Source organism: Ochlerotatus camptorhynchus, unplaced genomic scaffold, assembly GCF_037179485.1.
Source record: "Ochlerotatus camptorhynchus isolate MF236.1 unplaced genomic scaffold, CSIRO-AGI_Acam_v1.1 ptg000006l, whole genome shotgun sequence".
Classification (NCBI taxonomy): domain Eukaryota; kingdom Metazoa; phylum Arthropoda; class Insecta; order Diptera; family Culicidae; genus Ochlerotatus; species Ochlerotatus camptorhynchus.
The window spans coordinates 3,157,403-3,172,509 of NW_027040498.1; the positions used below are offsets into that span (position 1 = coordinate 3,157,403).

The following is a 15,107-nucleotide window of genomic DNA, read 5'->3' on the forward strand; positions in this document are numbered from 1 at the left end:
TTAACTTAACTTTAACTTAACTTTAACTTAACTTTAACTTAACTTTAACTTAACTTTAACTTAACTTTAACTTAACTTTAACTTAACTTTAACTTAACTTTAACTTAACTTTAACTTAACTTTAACTTAACTTTAACTTAACTTTAACTTAACTTTAACTTAACTTTAACTTAACTTTAACTTAACTTTAACTTAACTTTAACTTAACTTTAACTTAACTTTAACTTAACTTTAACTTAACTTTAACTTAACTTTAACTTAACTTTAACTTAACTTTAACTTAACTTTAACTTAACTTTAACTTAACTTTAACTTAACTTTAACTTAACTTTAACATAACTTTAACTTAACTTTAACTTAACTTTAACTTAACTTTAACTTAACTTTAACTTAACTTTAGCTTAAATTTAACTTAACTTTAACTTAACTTTAACTTAACTTTAACTTAACTTTAACTTAACTTTAACTTAACTTTAACTTAACTTTAACTTAACTTTAACTTAACTTTAACTTAACTTTAACTTAACTTTAACTTAACTTTAACTTAACTTTAACTTAACTTTAACTTAACTTTAACTTAACTTTAACTTAACTTTAACTTAACTTTAACTTAACTTTAACTTAACTTTAACTTAACTTTAACTTAACTTTAACTTAACTTTAACTTAACTTTAACTTAAATTTAACTTAACTTTAACTTAACTTGAACTTAACTTTAACTTAACTTTACCTCTACTTTAACTCAACTTTAACTTAACTTGAACTTAACTTTAACTTAACTTTAACTTAACTTTAACTTAACTTTTACTTAACTTTAACTTTAAATTAACTTTAACGTAACTTTGACTTTACTTTAAACTAATCACTTACTTTACTTTGATTTTATTATAACTTAAACTGAGTCTATCTTTAAATAAACATTTATTTAGTTTTATTTAACTTCAACTCATTAATTAACCATAAACTTGAATTAAATTTAACGTAAATTTAAGTAACACTAAATATAACATAAAACTAACAAAACTTTAACTTTATTTTAACACAAATTTAAATAAACCTTATCTAATTCATTTAAAATAAAACTAACTTAACTTTGACTTAACTTTAACTTTACTTCAACTTAACTTTAACTTTACTTCAACTTAACTTTAACTTTACTTGAACTTAACTTTAACTTATCTTTAATTTGACTTTTACTTAACTTTAAACTAATTTATTTTATAACTTTGTTTTTATTTTGACTTAACTTGAGTTTATCTTTAAATAAACATTAACTTAAATTTATAAAACTTCAACTCATTAAATTATCTTAACATTGAATTTACTTTAACATTAATTTAACTAACTCTTTCCTTATTAATTTAACATGAAGCATACTTCACTTTTACTTATTTTTTACATAAATTTAACTAAACCTTATCTAATTAATTTAATATAAATCTAACTTAACGTTAACTTAACTTTAACATGACTTTAGCTTAACTTTAACATTGCTTTAACTTAACTTTAACATATCCTTAACTTAACTTAAACTAATTAATTAAATTGATTATAAGTCAAAGACACATAAGCATTAACTTAACTTCCACTTAACTTTAACTTAACTTTAAAATAACTTGGTTTTAACATATCTTTAACTTAGCTTTATCCTAACCTTCACTAAATAATATATTAACTTTAACTTAACTTTATCTTTATTGAAACTCAACTTGATTTTATCTTTTAAAAACTTTAACTAATTAATTTTAATTTTAATTTTAATTTAACTTTACTTTAACTTTACACCAACATGAATTTAACTTTCGCGATCTGGCTTCGGATTCGCTATCGGGATACAGATTCGAATCCGTTATCGGGATCCAGATTCGAATTCCTGATCAGGATCTGGCTTTGGATTGTTCATGAATTAAAAAATAGCAAACTGTTACAAAAATATTAAAACACACACACGCATACGCCTATATACAGTGCGTACAGAATAATCTCGTCGGAAGCAGTAGGCATTATCGCCGGAATGATCCCTATCGGCATCACTAAGGCGGAGGACAGCAAGTGCTACAGGCAGAGAGAAGCCGGAAGAGTACGGAAAGTCGTGAGAGCGGAGTCGTTGACTATGTGGCAACAGGAGTGGTACCTCGAGTGGGACACGACGGAAAACGGTAGATGGACACATCAGTTGATACCGATTCTTTCGACCTGAGTGAACAGAAAACACGGAGAAGTCAACTTTCACTTGACGCAGTTCCTATCTGGCCACTGCTGCTTTAGGAAATACCTGCATCGGTTCGGACACGCAGCGTCCAATGCGAAGGGAGATGCCCGTCCTCAACGTGGAGAATGTCGTACATGATATGTGTCGAGACCAGGGCACTTGGAATGCCGTTAGCAGCACAGTTGCTCAAATGTTGTCGAAGGTGCAGCGTAAATGGAGAGATGAGCAGCGATCTAGTAACACCAGCTAGTGCTAAGAGTATGAGAAGTGCATGAGCACAGCCACCCCCCGAAGTAGTCGCTTCACCGTAGTCCCGGGAGGATCAAGGCAGAGGAGAGATAAGGAATGGGTTTTAGTGGAGCTGTGCACAGTGCCAACTTCACTACAGGCCAGGCTTTTTGAAGGTTTCCTAAACCTTACTATGAAAAAAAAAACACACACACACACACACACACACACACGCGCGCGCGCACAATTCCCACCGCATCCTCAAGGATGTTGGAAGACAGCGGGAAATCATGCAGCAGGCCATTTATAAATTTATCCCTTCAAGAAATATTGCTTGATATCACATAACCTGATAACCATCGCGTGATGCACAATTCCAACGCATCCTCAGGGATGTTGGAACATATCCGGATGTAGCCCAGAAATCCAATTATGACAATTGATTTTACTCTGAATCACTTCTTTAAATAAACAACAATTCAGTTCGGAGGATCACAATCCCCAGACCTCCCAAAGGATGTTTAACTCATCCGAATTCCTCCAGCGGATTAATTATGACAAATGATGTCACTTAAAACAACAAACAGGGCAATACTTATCTTAAATCAACTTCCCGTAGCTAATTCCAGCTTCACCATCATGTATCCAGAATTGCACTTAACTGGATCTGGATGAAAAATATAAACAAAAATTATCAACATTGCCCCTGTTTCCGTTTGCATGCAGTATATTTACCTTGAGAGTATTCCACTTGGCATGTTGGCTTGCTGATTTTGTTGACCTCCTCGGTTCCGTTGGGAGGGAATTCACCCCGGTTTCGGTTGAATAAAAATCCATCTCGGTGTGGAGTCCACTCCCAGTCCGTGACGCCAGCAGCCGGCTGAAAAAAAATTACAAAAATTATCAAATTATATTCACCCCTGTTCTGTATTTCGTTTCGAACGAAATTCTCATACAAAAAAATATTTTTTTGTATGAGAATTTCGTTCGAAACGAAACACAGAATAGGGGTGATTGTTTTTGTTTTTATTGAAAAGTAGTTTACTTACCTTGAGTATAAAAATGTTCCGTCTTTGGTCCCGTCGGAAGACCATTCACTCCCGAATATGGCCATCGGAGGCCAATTTCACGGCCCGAAGAAAAACAAACGACTTCCACGAATGAAATAAAAACATGGCTGACCACGTAATCAGCCGCTACGAACAAAATCACAAAAAAATAAAAACAACTTCCATCCGCCATTTGGTAGCCCGGCGCATGAAATTACTCTAGCGGGGCGAGTCGCCTTTCGTCCGGATCCCGGAGCGCCATTTGGTCGCCCGGCGGATGAAATTACTCTAGCGGGGCGAGTCGCCCTTCGTCCGCATCCCGGAGCGCCATTTGGTCGCCCGGCGGATGAAATTACTCTAGCGGGGCGAGTCGCCTTTTGTCCGCATCCCGGACAAAGGGCGAACGATCAGTCTTCAAGTCGCTCAATGTCAAATGACGTCACTTTTTCGCCGGCAATTCGTGTGGGAATATGCTTACATACAACACAAGCAAGCAGCCTGTTGTGCTGCACCTGGATCAAATACACCAGTCGCTGTTCACGATTATGCATTCATGTGGAGTTTAACTCAACCCCAATATTGGTGGTTCCTTTATGTTGACTCGTTGTCGCATAAAAACAGGACGATATCCAATCAGTGTCGTGAACATAAATTGTACTAATATAATATGTATGTGGTAGCCAATCCGAACTGTAGCAGTGTGTGTGTGTAAATTTCATTTGGCGAGATAACCGTGCCGCACCGCAAGCTGAGCAGTTGTCACCGCGCGATTACTCATCCATCGGAGATATTCACCTCACCGATCGACCGACAACCGCTGTCATTTTTACCGTTCGCCACTGGCGTTGTTGTCGGCAGTCGAGCTCGTGGATCTTGTCAGTGCGGTTGTACGTGCGGCCGTGCCTGTACAAGAGTCGGTTTGTTGTATTGGTGTGCCTATCCCTCGTTCACACTGTGGAGAAAAGTGACCACGCGATCGGTGAGAAGGAAAAAAGCGAAAAGCGGCCTTCGGAAAAGGGAAAAAATTATCGATTTAGTGGAAAGTGCTTCAAGAAAGTTTACGTAGTAAGCAGAGAACTCGGATTTCCCTAATTTACAGCTGTCCGCCAGTGGAAGTATTGTTGCTTACTCCTTAAGGTGTGATTTTCCGATATGGGATTCCATTCGTGGGTGTAATCTCTGTTAGTGTGGTCTCTTTTTGAATAGTTAATTTTTCGCCAAAGGGGCTAAGGGGAAAGTGCCAGTGCTGAGCGCTAGCCTCTTTGATTAGCGGTGTTTACTTGCTTGTGTCTTTTTTGGATGTGTTCGGGAGTCATCCGAGGCCATCAGCGGTTAGTGGTGTGGTGTTAAACATAATAAATAATATTAAAACGCCAAGTTCATTGCTGTGTACCGTAATCAAAAGAAAATTGAGCGAATTTCATTGTGATACCACCAAGTTCCCGGCATCAAGTGTACGATGGAGCTACTACATACCATCACGGATACGTTTTGGTCGACCAAAATTTGGTTGCCCCCGAATATCACCTGGGAGGACATCCGACCGGGAGTGCGGCCGGATGTGAATCATGCCGACTATCGGCATCTCGTGTATCCCCTTCCACTGGCAGCAATCATCTTTGTGATAAGGATTTTCGTTGAGCGGTAAGTGTGTGTTTGGTCTTGAACGAACGGTACATAACCTCAATCTTTTCATTCGATATGTATAGCTGCTGATTCTAAATCACAATGCTATAATCTTTGCTGTGTATTGGTCAAAATTATGTATCATACAGGACATGGTTTGAAACTGTTTGAATTAAAAAGGCTGAATCCAGAATGAGACGACACGTCAAAATTAGAACAATCGGTTATCTGTCAAAGTCTTGGGAAAAATCATTCCAATCAAGCAGACAACCTATCAAATGGATAAAGATACCGCCTCTTTGAATGTCCCTATTAGACTGTTAGTAGTATTTATTTCTAGTCTGATACACCTTTGCTACCGCAAAAAGACAATAACAATAATTATTCATTAGAATTATTCTTCGGTGTTATTTTTTTTTTGCGAATAGAAACTCACTCTTGTAAACTAACAATACAAACAGATGGATAAATTATTCCTCTGAAACAGAAGAGACCTACTGGTGCCACTTAAAAAAAAACCCCGGTCGAGTTACGTCAAAATATAGGTAGCTTTCGTCCATTCCTTTCTTCACGTTAGAACAACGTGATTATATGGTAGATTTATCCCCTCTTCATTGAATAGACCGTACCATAGTTTCACGTGAAAGTTACGAGATTTGATTGATGGTTTTGATGGTATTTTCAGATTGAAATTATTTTAAAGGCCACTCCCAATTGCTGTCTTAAGTTTCATTATGTTAAATAGGGTTTTCAATGCAACTTGCATGAACTATATGATTTTACATGATGCTTTACATGCAGCTCGGTAGTAAGTTTTACTGAGATCTCAGCATAAACTGAGGTTTGCTTGCTGAGATTAGGCGAAACATTTTGCGAGACTCAGTAATCAAACGTCCCTTTTGCTGAGATCTCAGGAGAACTTTTTATCGAGCTCGGTGGTGCCGGAATTACCGAGATTAGTCTAACAAAATAACGATTTTCAAAATATTTCTTACAATGGATAGATATCGAGTAAACCAGAAGATTAAGTGTATTTGTCAACCGATTTGAGTATAAATATGGCATTGAATCTAGCATTGGTAGATCTTGAGGCAAGAATCGATCTTAGTGAATCGAGTTATTTTTTGAAAATAATCGATTCACCGATTTAATTAATCATTTTGAATCGATCTTGTTGAATCGATTCATTTTTCAAAATGGCACAAAAATGTTTCAAATATAACGGATCATAGGAAATTTGGTGCAAATTTACGCCAAGTTCAGTCTAAAAGTTGATATTACTTACGTTCAGGGCTCTACATTTTCGAAGCTCTAAAATGAACTCGTGTTTTGTTTCTCTCATACATCCGTGTTCTTCGCTTCATTTCTATAACGCCTAGCTAGACTATCAGCAAGAAACGAAAATAAAAAAGCAGGACGCTTAGAAGGTAAGGCTGGCTGTGGAACTTCTCGTCGTTGCTTTGCTCATCGCTTTCAATGTAACTAACGTCGATTTTCTAGTTAAACGAAACCTCATTATGGCTTTCAATCCCCTTTCACGAACACTCTATCACCGCTCTTTCAATTTGTTTAAAATGCGTTATGTCCCGTTTTCGATCATTTTTGTTTAGATAAATATATGGATGAAAGATTAATTAAAAACATTACGTGTAATCTTCAAGTGTTTTCACGTGAGAAATGCTTTAAATGTGTTCTTTCATTTTCCGTCATATACGTCATGAAACCTCTGTTGATGTGTTTCATGAAAGTCGAGCGCTCTTTCGCTCATCCGTTTCACCGAAGCTTGAAAGGAAGACCAATGGAGCGACGGGAGAAAGAGAGACAAGCGATTGAACATTTGTTTGTGCACGCCGACTGAGGTTCTAGAATGCTGCGAAGCTGTTCGACTTTAATTTTGGTCGATTGAAGCTGATATTGTGACGCCCTGCTTACGTTACATTAAATAATAGATAATTCATCCATATATTCAATAATAAATTTACGAATGACTATAATTTGGATACCTAACAATTGGACAGAATCACTAACAAGAATTGGTTGCGGAGTGTTCGCCTTCGAAAATGTCGATACGTTTTTCAGGGTTGTAGTTTTGGTTTTCATAAGTGGTTCTGGTTGTGAACGATTTAGGAAGTATTTTAGGTAACTATTTAGCTTTTTAGCACAGCTTTGCTTCTACGAATCCACAAAAGACATTAAATTAAATTGGAGGCGGGTTCTGGTACGGAATTACAGGCTTCTATTTTGAGCAACTTATCGTCATAAAATTAAAAATTACATTTAGGTATTAGTCAACAAATGTGTATAGTAAGTTAGATATGTTATGGTATGAACTTTTGCGACGTTTTTTGTTTAGTTAATTATTCTTGAACTCAGTTAAATCTCGGAGATGAAGAAGAAATATAATCATTTGGCGCAAACATACATAAAAAACACACACACACAGATACATAAACATATCATGATTCACGGCGAATGAGAACGACCCAAATTTGAGTTTACTTCACTCATAATCGCCAAAACTGCAGGAACTCAGCGATGAGTTAATTTGCCTCATGTTTTTCCAGGATTTTCCAGGGAAAAATTCCCAAATTTGAGAAAAGTAAAGATTGGATTCACTCAGTCTATTGGTACTACTCCGAGACTGAATAAAATTTTCGTCAATTTACTCATTTTCCGGCAGATTTTTTAGGTTTTCCACAGGAAACCATGAGACAAATTTTACTCATCGCTGAGTTCCTGCAATTTTGGCGATTATGAGTGAACTAAACTCAAATTAGAGTCGTTCTCATTCGCCGTGTATAGACAATTAGGCATTAGACAAGAAAACATCCAGGCATAAAACTGACGTATGAATGAGAAGAAGACATAGACAAAGACAGACTAGCGCTTACCGAAACATGAAGATTTTCAAGAAGATTATGATTAATCAATATCGTGAATCCAGTGTTTAATTGGTCACCATAGAATAATCCGTCCGGCATCGTAGTCAAAAATTTTCTCATCATTGCAATCCTATGGGAAAAAGAAAGATATTGTTATTGAGATGTTACCATGTTTTAGTAGATAAATTCAAGTCTAATCTAGTCTAATAGCATCTTCTTCTTCTTCGCATTTCAAGCTTATTTCATATCGCATATTAGCTTATTGCGTGCTCTCAACTTAGTGTTTTAGATGCACTTCCACAGTTATTAATTGAGAGCTTTCGATGCATGTACCATTTTTGCATTGGTATAATTGTGTGGCAAGTCCAATCATACTTCTATGCCCAGGGAAGTCGAGAAATTTTCCAACCCGAAAAATTCCTAGACCGGTCCAGGAATTGAACCCAGCCACCTCCAGCATGGTCTTGCTTTGTAGCTGCGCCTTTACCGCCTAATAGCAGGTAGAGGGATTAATGGCAAAATGAGCACCCATACTTTTTATGAAACTACAATCTTAAACTTAATGTGAAATGTAAATCTCTTTTGGAGCTACTAAACAATATATTTTTCAATAGAACTGATAATGATACTTGATTCTCAGGTGATGAAATAAATATAGGGTTAAATATCCTTAGTCTTTCTTAATCTTGCGCAGTTTAGCACCAAACGGAATGTTATTATTACTGATGGCTTCCAACATTATTTACCTTCCCGTATGTACCGTAAGATTTAATAAAGAGAAACCAATCGTTGAGATATTGTCAAAAGTCTAACACTGCTTCTTGACGCCAAACTCGGCCTACGGATTCTAAACTCGGCCTAACGCATTGAAATGCCATTGAACCGCCAATGAATTCACTTTGGCCTACCGGATGAAGATAAAAATGGATTCGTTCGGAGCGCTTCTTTTGGGCGATACCCTAATTTAGGAACATCACCAAATAACCTTCCACGAGCGTTATAATGTGTTTATATGTTATTTTTGAACTGGAACATCTTTTCCACATCAGCTCGTAAATTTAACATCCATTGTTTTGTTACTTTAATTGGTAAATGAACTCGTTTTGACTTTTTTTTTAGTTGATTAGAGTTGAAATGAAGTTTAATGGCGCTGGGGTAAAATGAACATATTATATTGCATCAACTAAACCCAAATAACTCTTGCTGGCTTGTCAATTACGTTGTTTACCTACGGTAGTAATTCTGCGAACATTCAAATGAACATCCGGAAGGCAAAATATGTCGGAAACGGCCTTAAAAGTGGCCATGGCCACTATCAAACAGTACGGAACATCCATAAGGACCATGGCATTCCGAGACAGACGCATCTGAAGCAGAGGTGTCGGTGGGGGCAGGACAATTGGTTCGTACATAACTGTTTTCTTACCCGTAGTGTCTCACGTTTAAAAACTAAAGGTTCGAGGCTATAGGATCACTACCGGCGAAGCCTTGCATATCAACCGTTAACGGCATCCGGAACTTTCGCTACGTGCTCCTGGTGAAGCTATGCATCTCTGAAGCGATAAAATCTACTATTAAGTAAGGTGCCATTATGTCCCGTACATCGACTGTTCACGAAGTTTGAGACCACATCACAAACCTAAATTGTATTATTTTAGCATAAAACCCTGGTTTTCCTCTTCCCAATTCATTCGACATTCGAAAATTGTAGCCATTTCGCCATTTAGGGGCATAATGAGCAATCAACTTAAGGTGCTCATTATGCCCCTAATCCCCCTATCTTCTTGGTAGAATCAACACTCGTTCAGCTATCTTTTAGTTTCCAATAATAGTTTGAAGTAAGTGAAAGTCGCAATACTTTCTAATCCTAAATTTGATTCCTGCGCTAGGAGTGATCCTTTTGTATTGTTTTTGCGAGGGTATTATACTACTTTGGTGCAAAATGCTCAATATTTTAAACTTCAAATTGGTTTGTAAGAACTAGATTTTGGGAATCTTTTAATAATGTATGCAGATATCTGTATAAATGCATTTAAACAGAAGCATCCACAATTAACGGGCACAATAAACTGCAGTGGTTTAAACAGTTTATTACACTAGCGTTGATTTAAAATCTTATAAAAAAATTATCAAATTTTAAAATGCTGTAAAAAAAATTTAGATTTAATTGTTGTTAGGTAAACCAGCTTGAATTTCTAATCATGAACAATTTTACGAAATTCAAATAAATTTCCAATAACATATTCTAATAACAAATCTAAACTTTTTGGCTGCTCACATGATTTATAATTCCATGAAATTTTCGAACTATTGAGCAGGAAGACCGCGAAAAAACCAGGGATTTTTAAATTTTTAATTCACTTGCGACCCTGTAATTGAGTGCCCAGGGTCAAATTGGCCACATTCGGAAATGTTCCGAGAACTCCCGGAGAAGTGACCAGTTTCGGACTTAGACTAAAACCCTTCATGCGATTAATGGAAATAACGGGTGCATCGCCGTGTGCAGTTTTTTTTTATTTTCCTCGGGTGCTAACCTCAAAATGTATGAAATTCGATCTGTCAAAATGAATTCGACAGCTGTTTGTTATGTATTTTCCTCGGATTTTCACTACCGAACTCTCACACCGCGCACCAATACAACCGAACGTGATAATCTTTATCAAGTGCCCAGGACCAGACATGGCAAATCATTTACATTAATTTACATTCATTTGCCTCTAATTCCGTAAATTGATGTAGGGTAGAGCGCTACTTCGTCGTAATCGCCCATTTCCGTTCTATCGATCAGAAAAGGTCAATAATATCAATGATTTCACCGTACACAAATCAATAATAGGTTTGCTCCGATGCGTTAGTTCATTAGCTACAACGTAAACCCTGTTAGAGCGAATTATATGAATATTTACGCTCATTGTTCTCAAAACAAAAGAAGCGCTCCTAGCGAATCCCCTTTTTCTACGTTTATCCGTAGGACGAAGGAAATCCAATAGCGTTTCAATGCGTTAGAACGGAATTGAAACTCGTAGAACGAATTTAGAATCAAGAAGCAGTATTAGATTTTAAACAATATCTCAACAATTGGTGACTCGTTATCAAATCCAACGGTACGTATGGAAAGTTGAATAAATTTAGAAGACATCTTTGACAGAAATATTCCATTTTTTGTTTAAACTCGTTCAGAAAAGAGAAGTAAAGCGCGGATTGTGCTTAGTAGGACGGAAATTAGATCAAAACCCCTATAAAGCTTTTGTAGGTTTTGATATTAGATACAACTTTTGTGAATAACTCAAATCTGTATCTCATATGCCAGAGCGAGCAGAACCCACCATTGTTTTTCAGTGAATGTGAATTACATTCACTGAAAAATAATAACAAGTTTCCCCCACTCTAGTTCTTCATGCATAAGAGGTTCAGATTTGAGTAATTGAAAAAAGTTTTAGCTAATATCAAACTCTACAAAAGCTACAAACTTACATTACTTTACAATTCTACGGAATTTTTTTGGTGGAAAAAGTTAGAGGCAAATGAATCTAAATGAATGCACGAAATTAATGTAAATGATTTGCCATGCCTGCCCAGGATCACATTACACAACCCGGACATGTTCCAAGTAGTTTCCAGCCTCTGACTGGGGCCAATACCCATCATATGACACATTAAATTACATGAGAACTAAAGAATAAGATCATTGGTGGTTATGTTGAGCTCCCAGGCCCACATTGATCACATCCGGACATGTTCCAGGTACCTTCGGGGAAGCCAAAACCTGACTAAACCAAAATCTTTTATGATAGTTTTAAATTAACTTTTCTGACTTACGTACCACACGGCGAATGAGAATGACCCAAATTTGAGTTGAGTTCACTCATAATCGCCAAAAGTGCAGGAACTCAACGATGAGTAAATTTGCCTCATGGTTACATGTAAACCTCAAAAATCTGCCCAAAAATGAGGAATATTGACGAAAATGTTATTCAGTCCAGCGGTAGTACCAATAAACTGGGATATTTGGGAAGTTTTTCCTGGACAAACCTGGCAAAACATTGGACAAATTTATTCATCGCTGAGTTCCTGCACTTTATGTGATTTATGAGTTAACTAAACTTGTTTTATCAATGCTACCGACGCCAGGGAGGCAGCTGCCACACCTGGACCCAGCCTATCGACCCATTAACTCATGAACCGGGGACCAACGGCTTTACTTCCCGAAGGAAGGGTGTAATCAGAAATTTTATGCCTCATAAAATTGCGACGGCGCCGACTGGAATTGAACCCAGGCCTGACCACCGGCGCCGCTGTAAATAATTAATATCTTACTTCTCCTCCCTTGCTCGTTTGTTGAAAATCATGTTTAGGTATAGTCACTCCATATAAATTCGCAACTACCTTAGGAATATACATCAATTTTATTTTGACCACCGCATTAAGTGCTCTTCCCGCAGTGCACCAATCAAAACTCCATCATCGAACTCACAACCAACGGTTTAAATGGTAACGCCCATAATAGTAGCAGTCGTCGCTACAATTTGCTGCATTCAATTTTTTTACGACTTTTTCGAGGAATCATCATCATCCATACACAGTATGTGTTCTACTTTTCGGTTCGGAGATTCTTCTCGCATTTAATTGAATTAATCGCCAATTACTAGACCACATACGGGTGTCAACAATTTTGCTCTCTAACTGCAGGAAAAAACGATCGATAAAAGTTTCTGATTGTGATGTATGTGATCTGTACATTATGGATAATGTCGTAGCTTTGATTGTTACTCGAAGCGTTTCTATTGGGTACCATGCATACACGTCCACATAAGTTGTTCCTTGTCTTGTATTATCAAAATACGCTACGAGGGAGGAAAGGGGCGGATTCTAGAATAGTTCAAAAATATGCATCGTCATTTGTACATGGAACCTTCGCTTATAACATACGCATTTCAATTAAAGCCACTTTGGCTAGCGAATAAACGAAAGTCATTGGTCCTATTTGCATGGAGTGCCGAAATTCTGACTTAGTTTTTACTTCATTAGGTTGACCCATTAACAACCCATCCCGCACTACTGGTCGGCTACTTAACGCTGTGGTTCATAAAAAGAAAGAGGTTAAGGCAAAACTTCGACCCAACCACCGCGTTTCCATTTGCTTTGCACTCTACACCATTCTGGAGTGTTACTACACGAACAGCAATAAGAAGAATTGAAAGCACCTTTTGGACTGTGTCTTATCAGCTCGGTGAATACCTATAGTTACATTTATCAGGCGAGGAGGCTTATAAGCTGATTTCGATTATGACCGGCAACAATCAGTATCATAAATATTGTTATGCAATTTCTATCGCTTCTATCGATAAATGTAAGTCCGCGTTACTTCGTCGTGATCACAATGACAGTCGCAAAGTATGTTATTCTAAGCCGAACATCGATTTCCTGTCGCTCCTGCATGGTCAACAACCTCCGAACCAACCGGAATTCATTACTCTATATACCTACCCACCTCCGAATTTAGGACCGCAGGTACGTTAAATTGGTTTGTCCACCGATCCCCAATGGAACAGCACAACGTTAGGGTTGCGTGTACATAATTAGCATGTCGTCTGATCGCTGGCTGCCGATGGACAAACCTCACTCCTCCTTTTCTTCTGTTTTGAATCAGGGCTTCGTCCGACCGTCACCAGTTAGCGAAGCGCAGCTTTGTAAAGTAGTAGGTATAGGCTCAGTAATAGGTTACAAGGTTGCCTCTAGTTTTTTCAGCCCATCATTGGCGACAAAGGTTCCCAATTAGAGGCGACCTAATGTATATTTCAACCGATTCACCACACATTGTTAAACATTGGGCTTTTTGATCGATAGATTTGTAATAACCAGCGCTTGCACAGTTGTGTGTTGTTGCTCTGTGAAAGATTTACCTTAGTCACTTGATTAAATATTCGTCAGATAGTGAAAGTTCATTGAATCTACTATAGTTTGTTTTGTTCCACGTGATATATCTAAGTGATATATGATCTACGTTTTTGATACCAAAAAGATTTAGGAATATATATAAAAAACACTAAATTAGCCCACCTATGGTGTGATTTTTCCCTGATCGCATTCAGGGAAAAGAATTAAGATAATAACTGAATCAGGGCTGTCTTACATCAACGTAGAGAGAGCAAAGTCAGTGATGAAAAATATTGTTAAGGGCGAACACGAAATTATTGCGACACATTCAACAGGGCATAACTTTTTTACCATTGTGTAAAAACCACCTTAATTTTGCACACTTTCTCATTGATGTGTATTGTGTACATGCTGTCAAACTCGAAGTCGTGTTTTTCGATTCAACGAAAATGGAGGTGAACCAACGCGAGTTGAGAGAACAAATTCTTTCCAAACACCTGGAATTTCCTGACCTGTCGCACCGGCAGTTGGGAAAAATGTTGAACATTCACCATTCAACCGTCTCCAGAGTGTTAAAGCGGTTCCAGGAGCGGTTGACGTTGGACCACGGCAAAGGAGCTGGAAGAAAACCGGGACCGGAGAACAAAAAGACGGAGGGAAAGGTGAAGCGGATGGTTAAAGCAAATCCCAACGTCTAAAGCCGTGATTTGGCTAAAAAGATCGGCATGTCGCAGAGCTACGTCCAGAATGCAAAGAAGAGAGCTGGACTACATACATACAAGGTACAGAACTTCCCAAACCGCGATGAGCGGCAACAATCGACGGCTAAAACTCGGGCACGGAAGCTCTACGAGAAGATGCTGACAAAATATGGCTGCTGGGTGATGGACGACGAAACGTATATAAAAGCCGATTTTAAGCAAATTCCGGGGTTGGAGTTTTGCACCGGCAAGAGCAAGTTCGATGTGGACGACAAATTTAAGAAGAAGAAAATGTCGAAGTTCGCCTCCAAATATCTCATTTGGCAGGCCATCTGCTCTTGCGGACTGAGGAGTGAACCTTTCGTGACAAAGGGCACAGTAAATGGCGAGATCTACAAATCTGAGTGCCTCGAGAAGCGCCTTTTGCCGTTCTTGCAGCAGCACGACGAAGCTCCGCTATTTTGGCCAGATTTGGCATCATGCCACTATTCTAAAAGTGTCCTGGAGTGGTATGAGGCCAAACTCGCGGAAA

The 15,107-nt window shown here is 37.7% G+C and overlaps 1 protein-coding gene across 1 annotated transcript in view; it reads left to right on the forward strand.

Moving 5' to 3' along the window:
* Positions 1–4,336: 4,336 nt before the first annotated feature.
* The window catches only part of schlank, a 63,759-nt gene continuing 52,988 nt past the window's right edge, over positions 4,337–15,107 (forward strand). Inside the window, exon 1 of the mRNA XM_065239854.1 lies at positions 4,337–5,133. Within this exon, the coding sequence (XP_065095926.1) occupies positions 4,949–5,133 (185 nt within the window). The 5' untranslated portion in view covers positions 4,337–4,948. The remainder of the gene's footprint in view (positions 5,134–15,107) is intronic.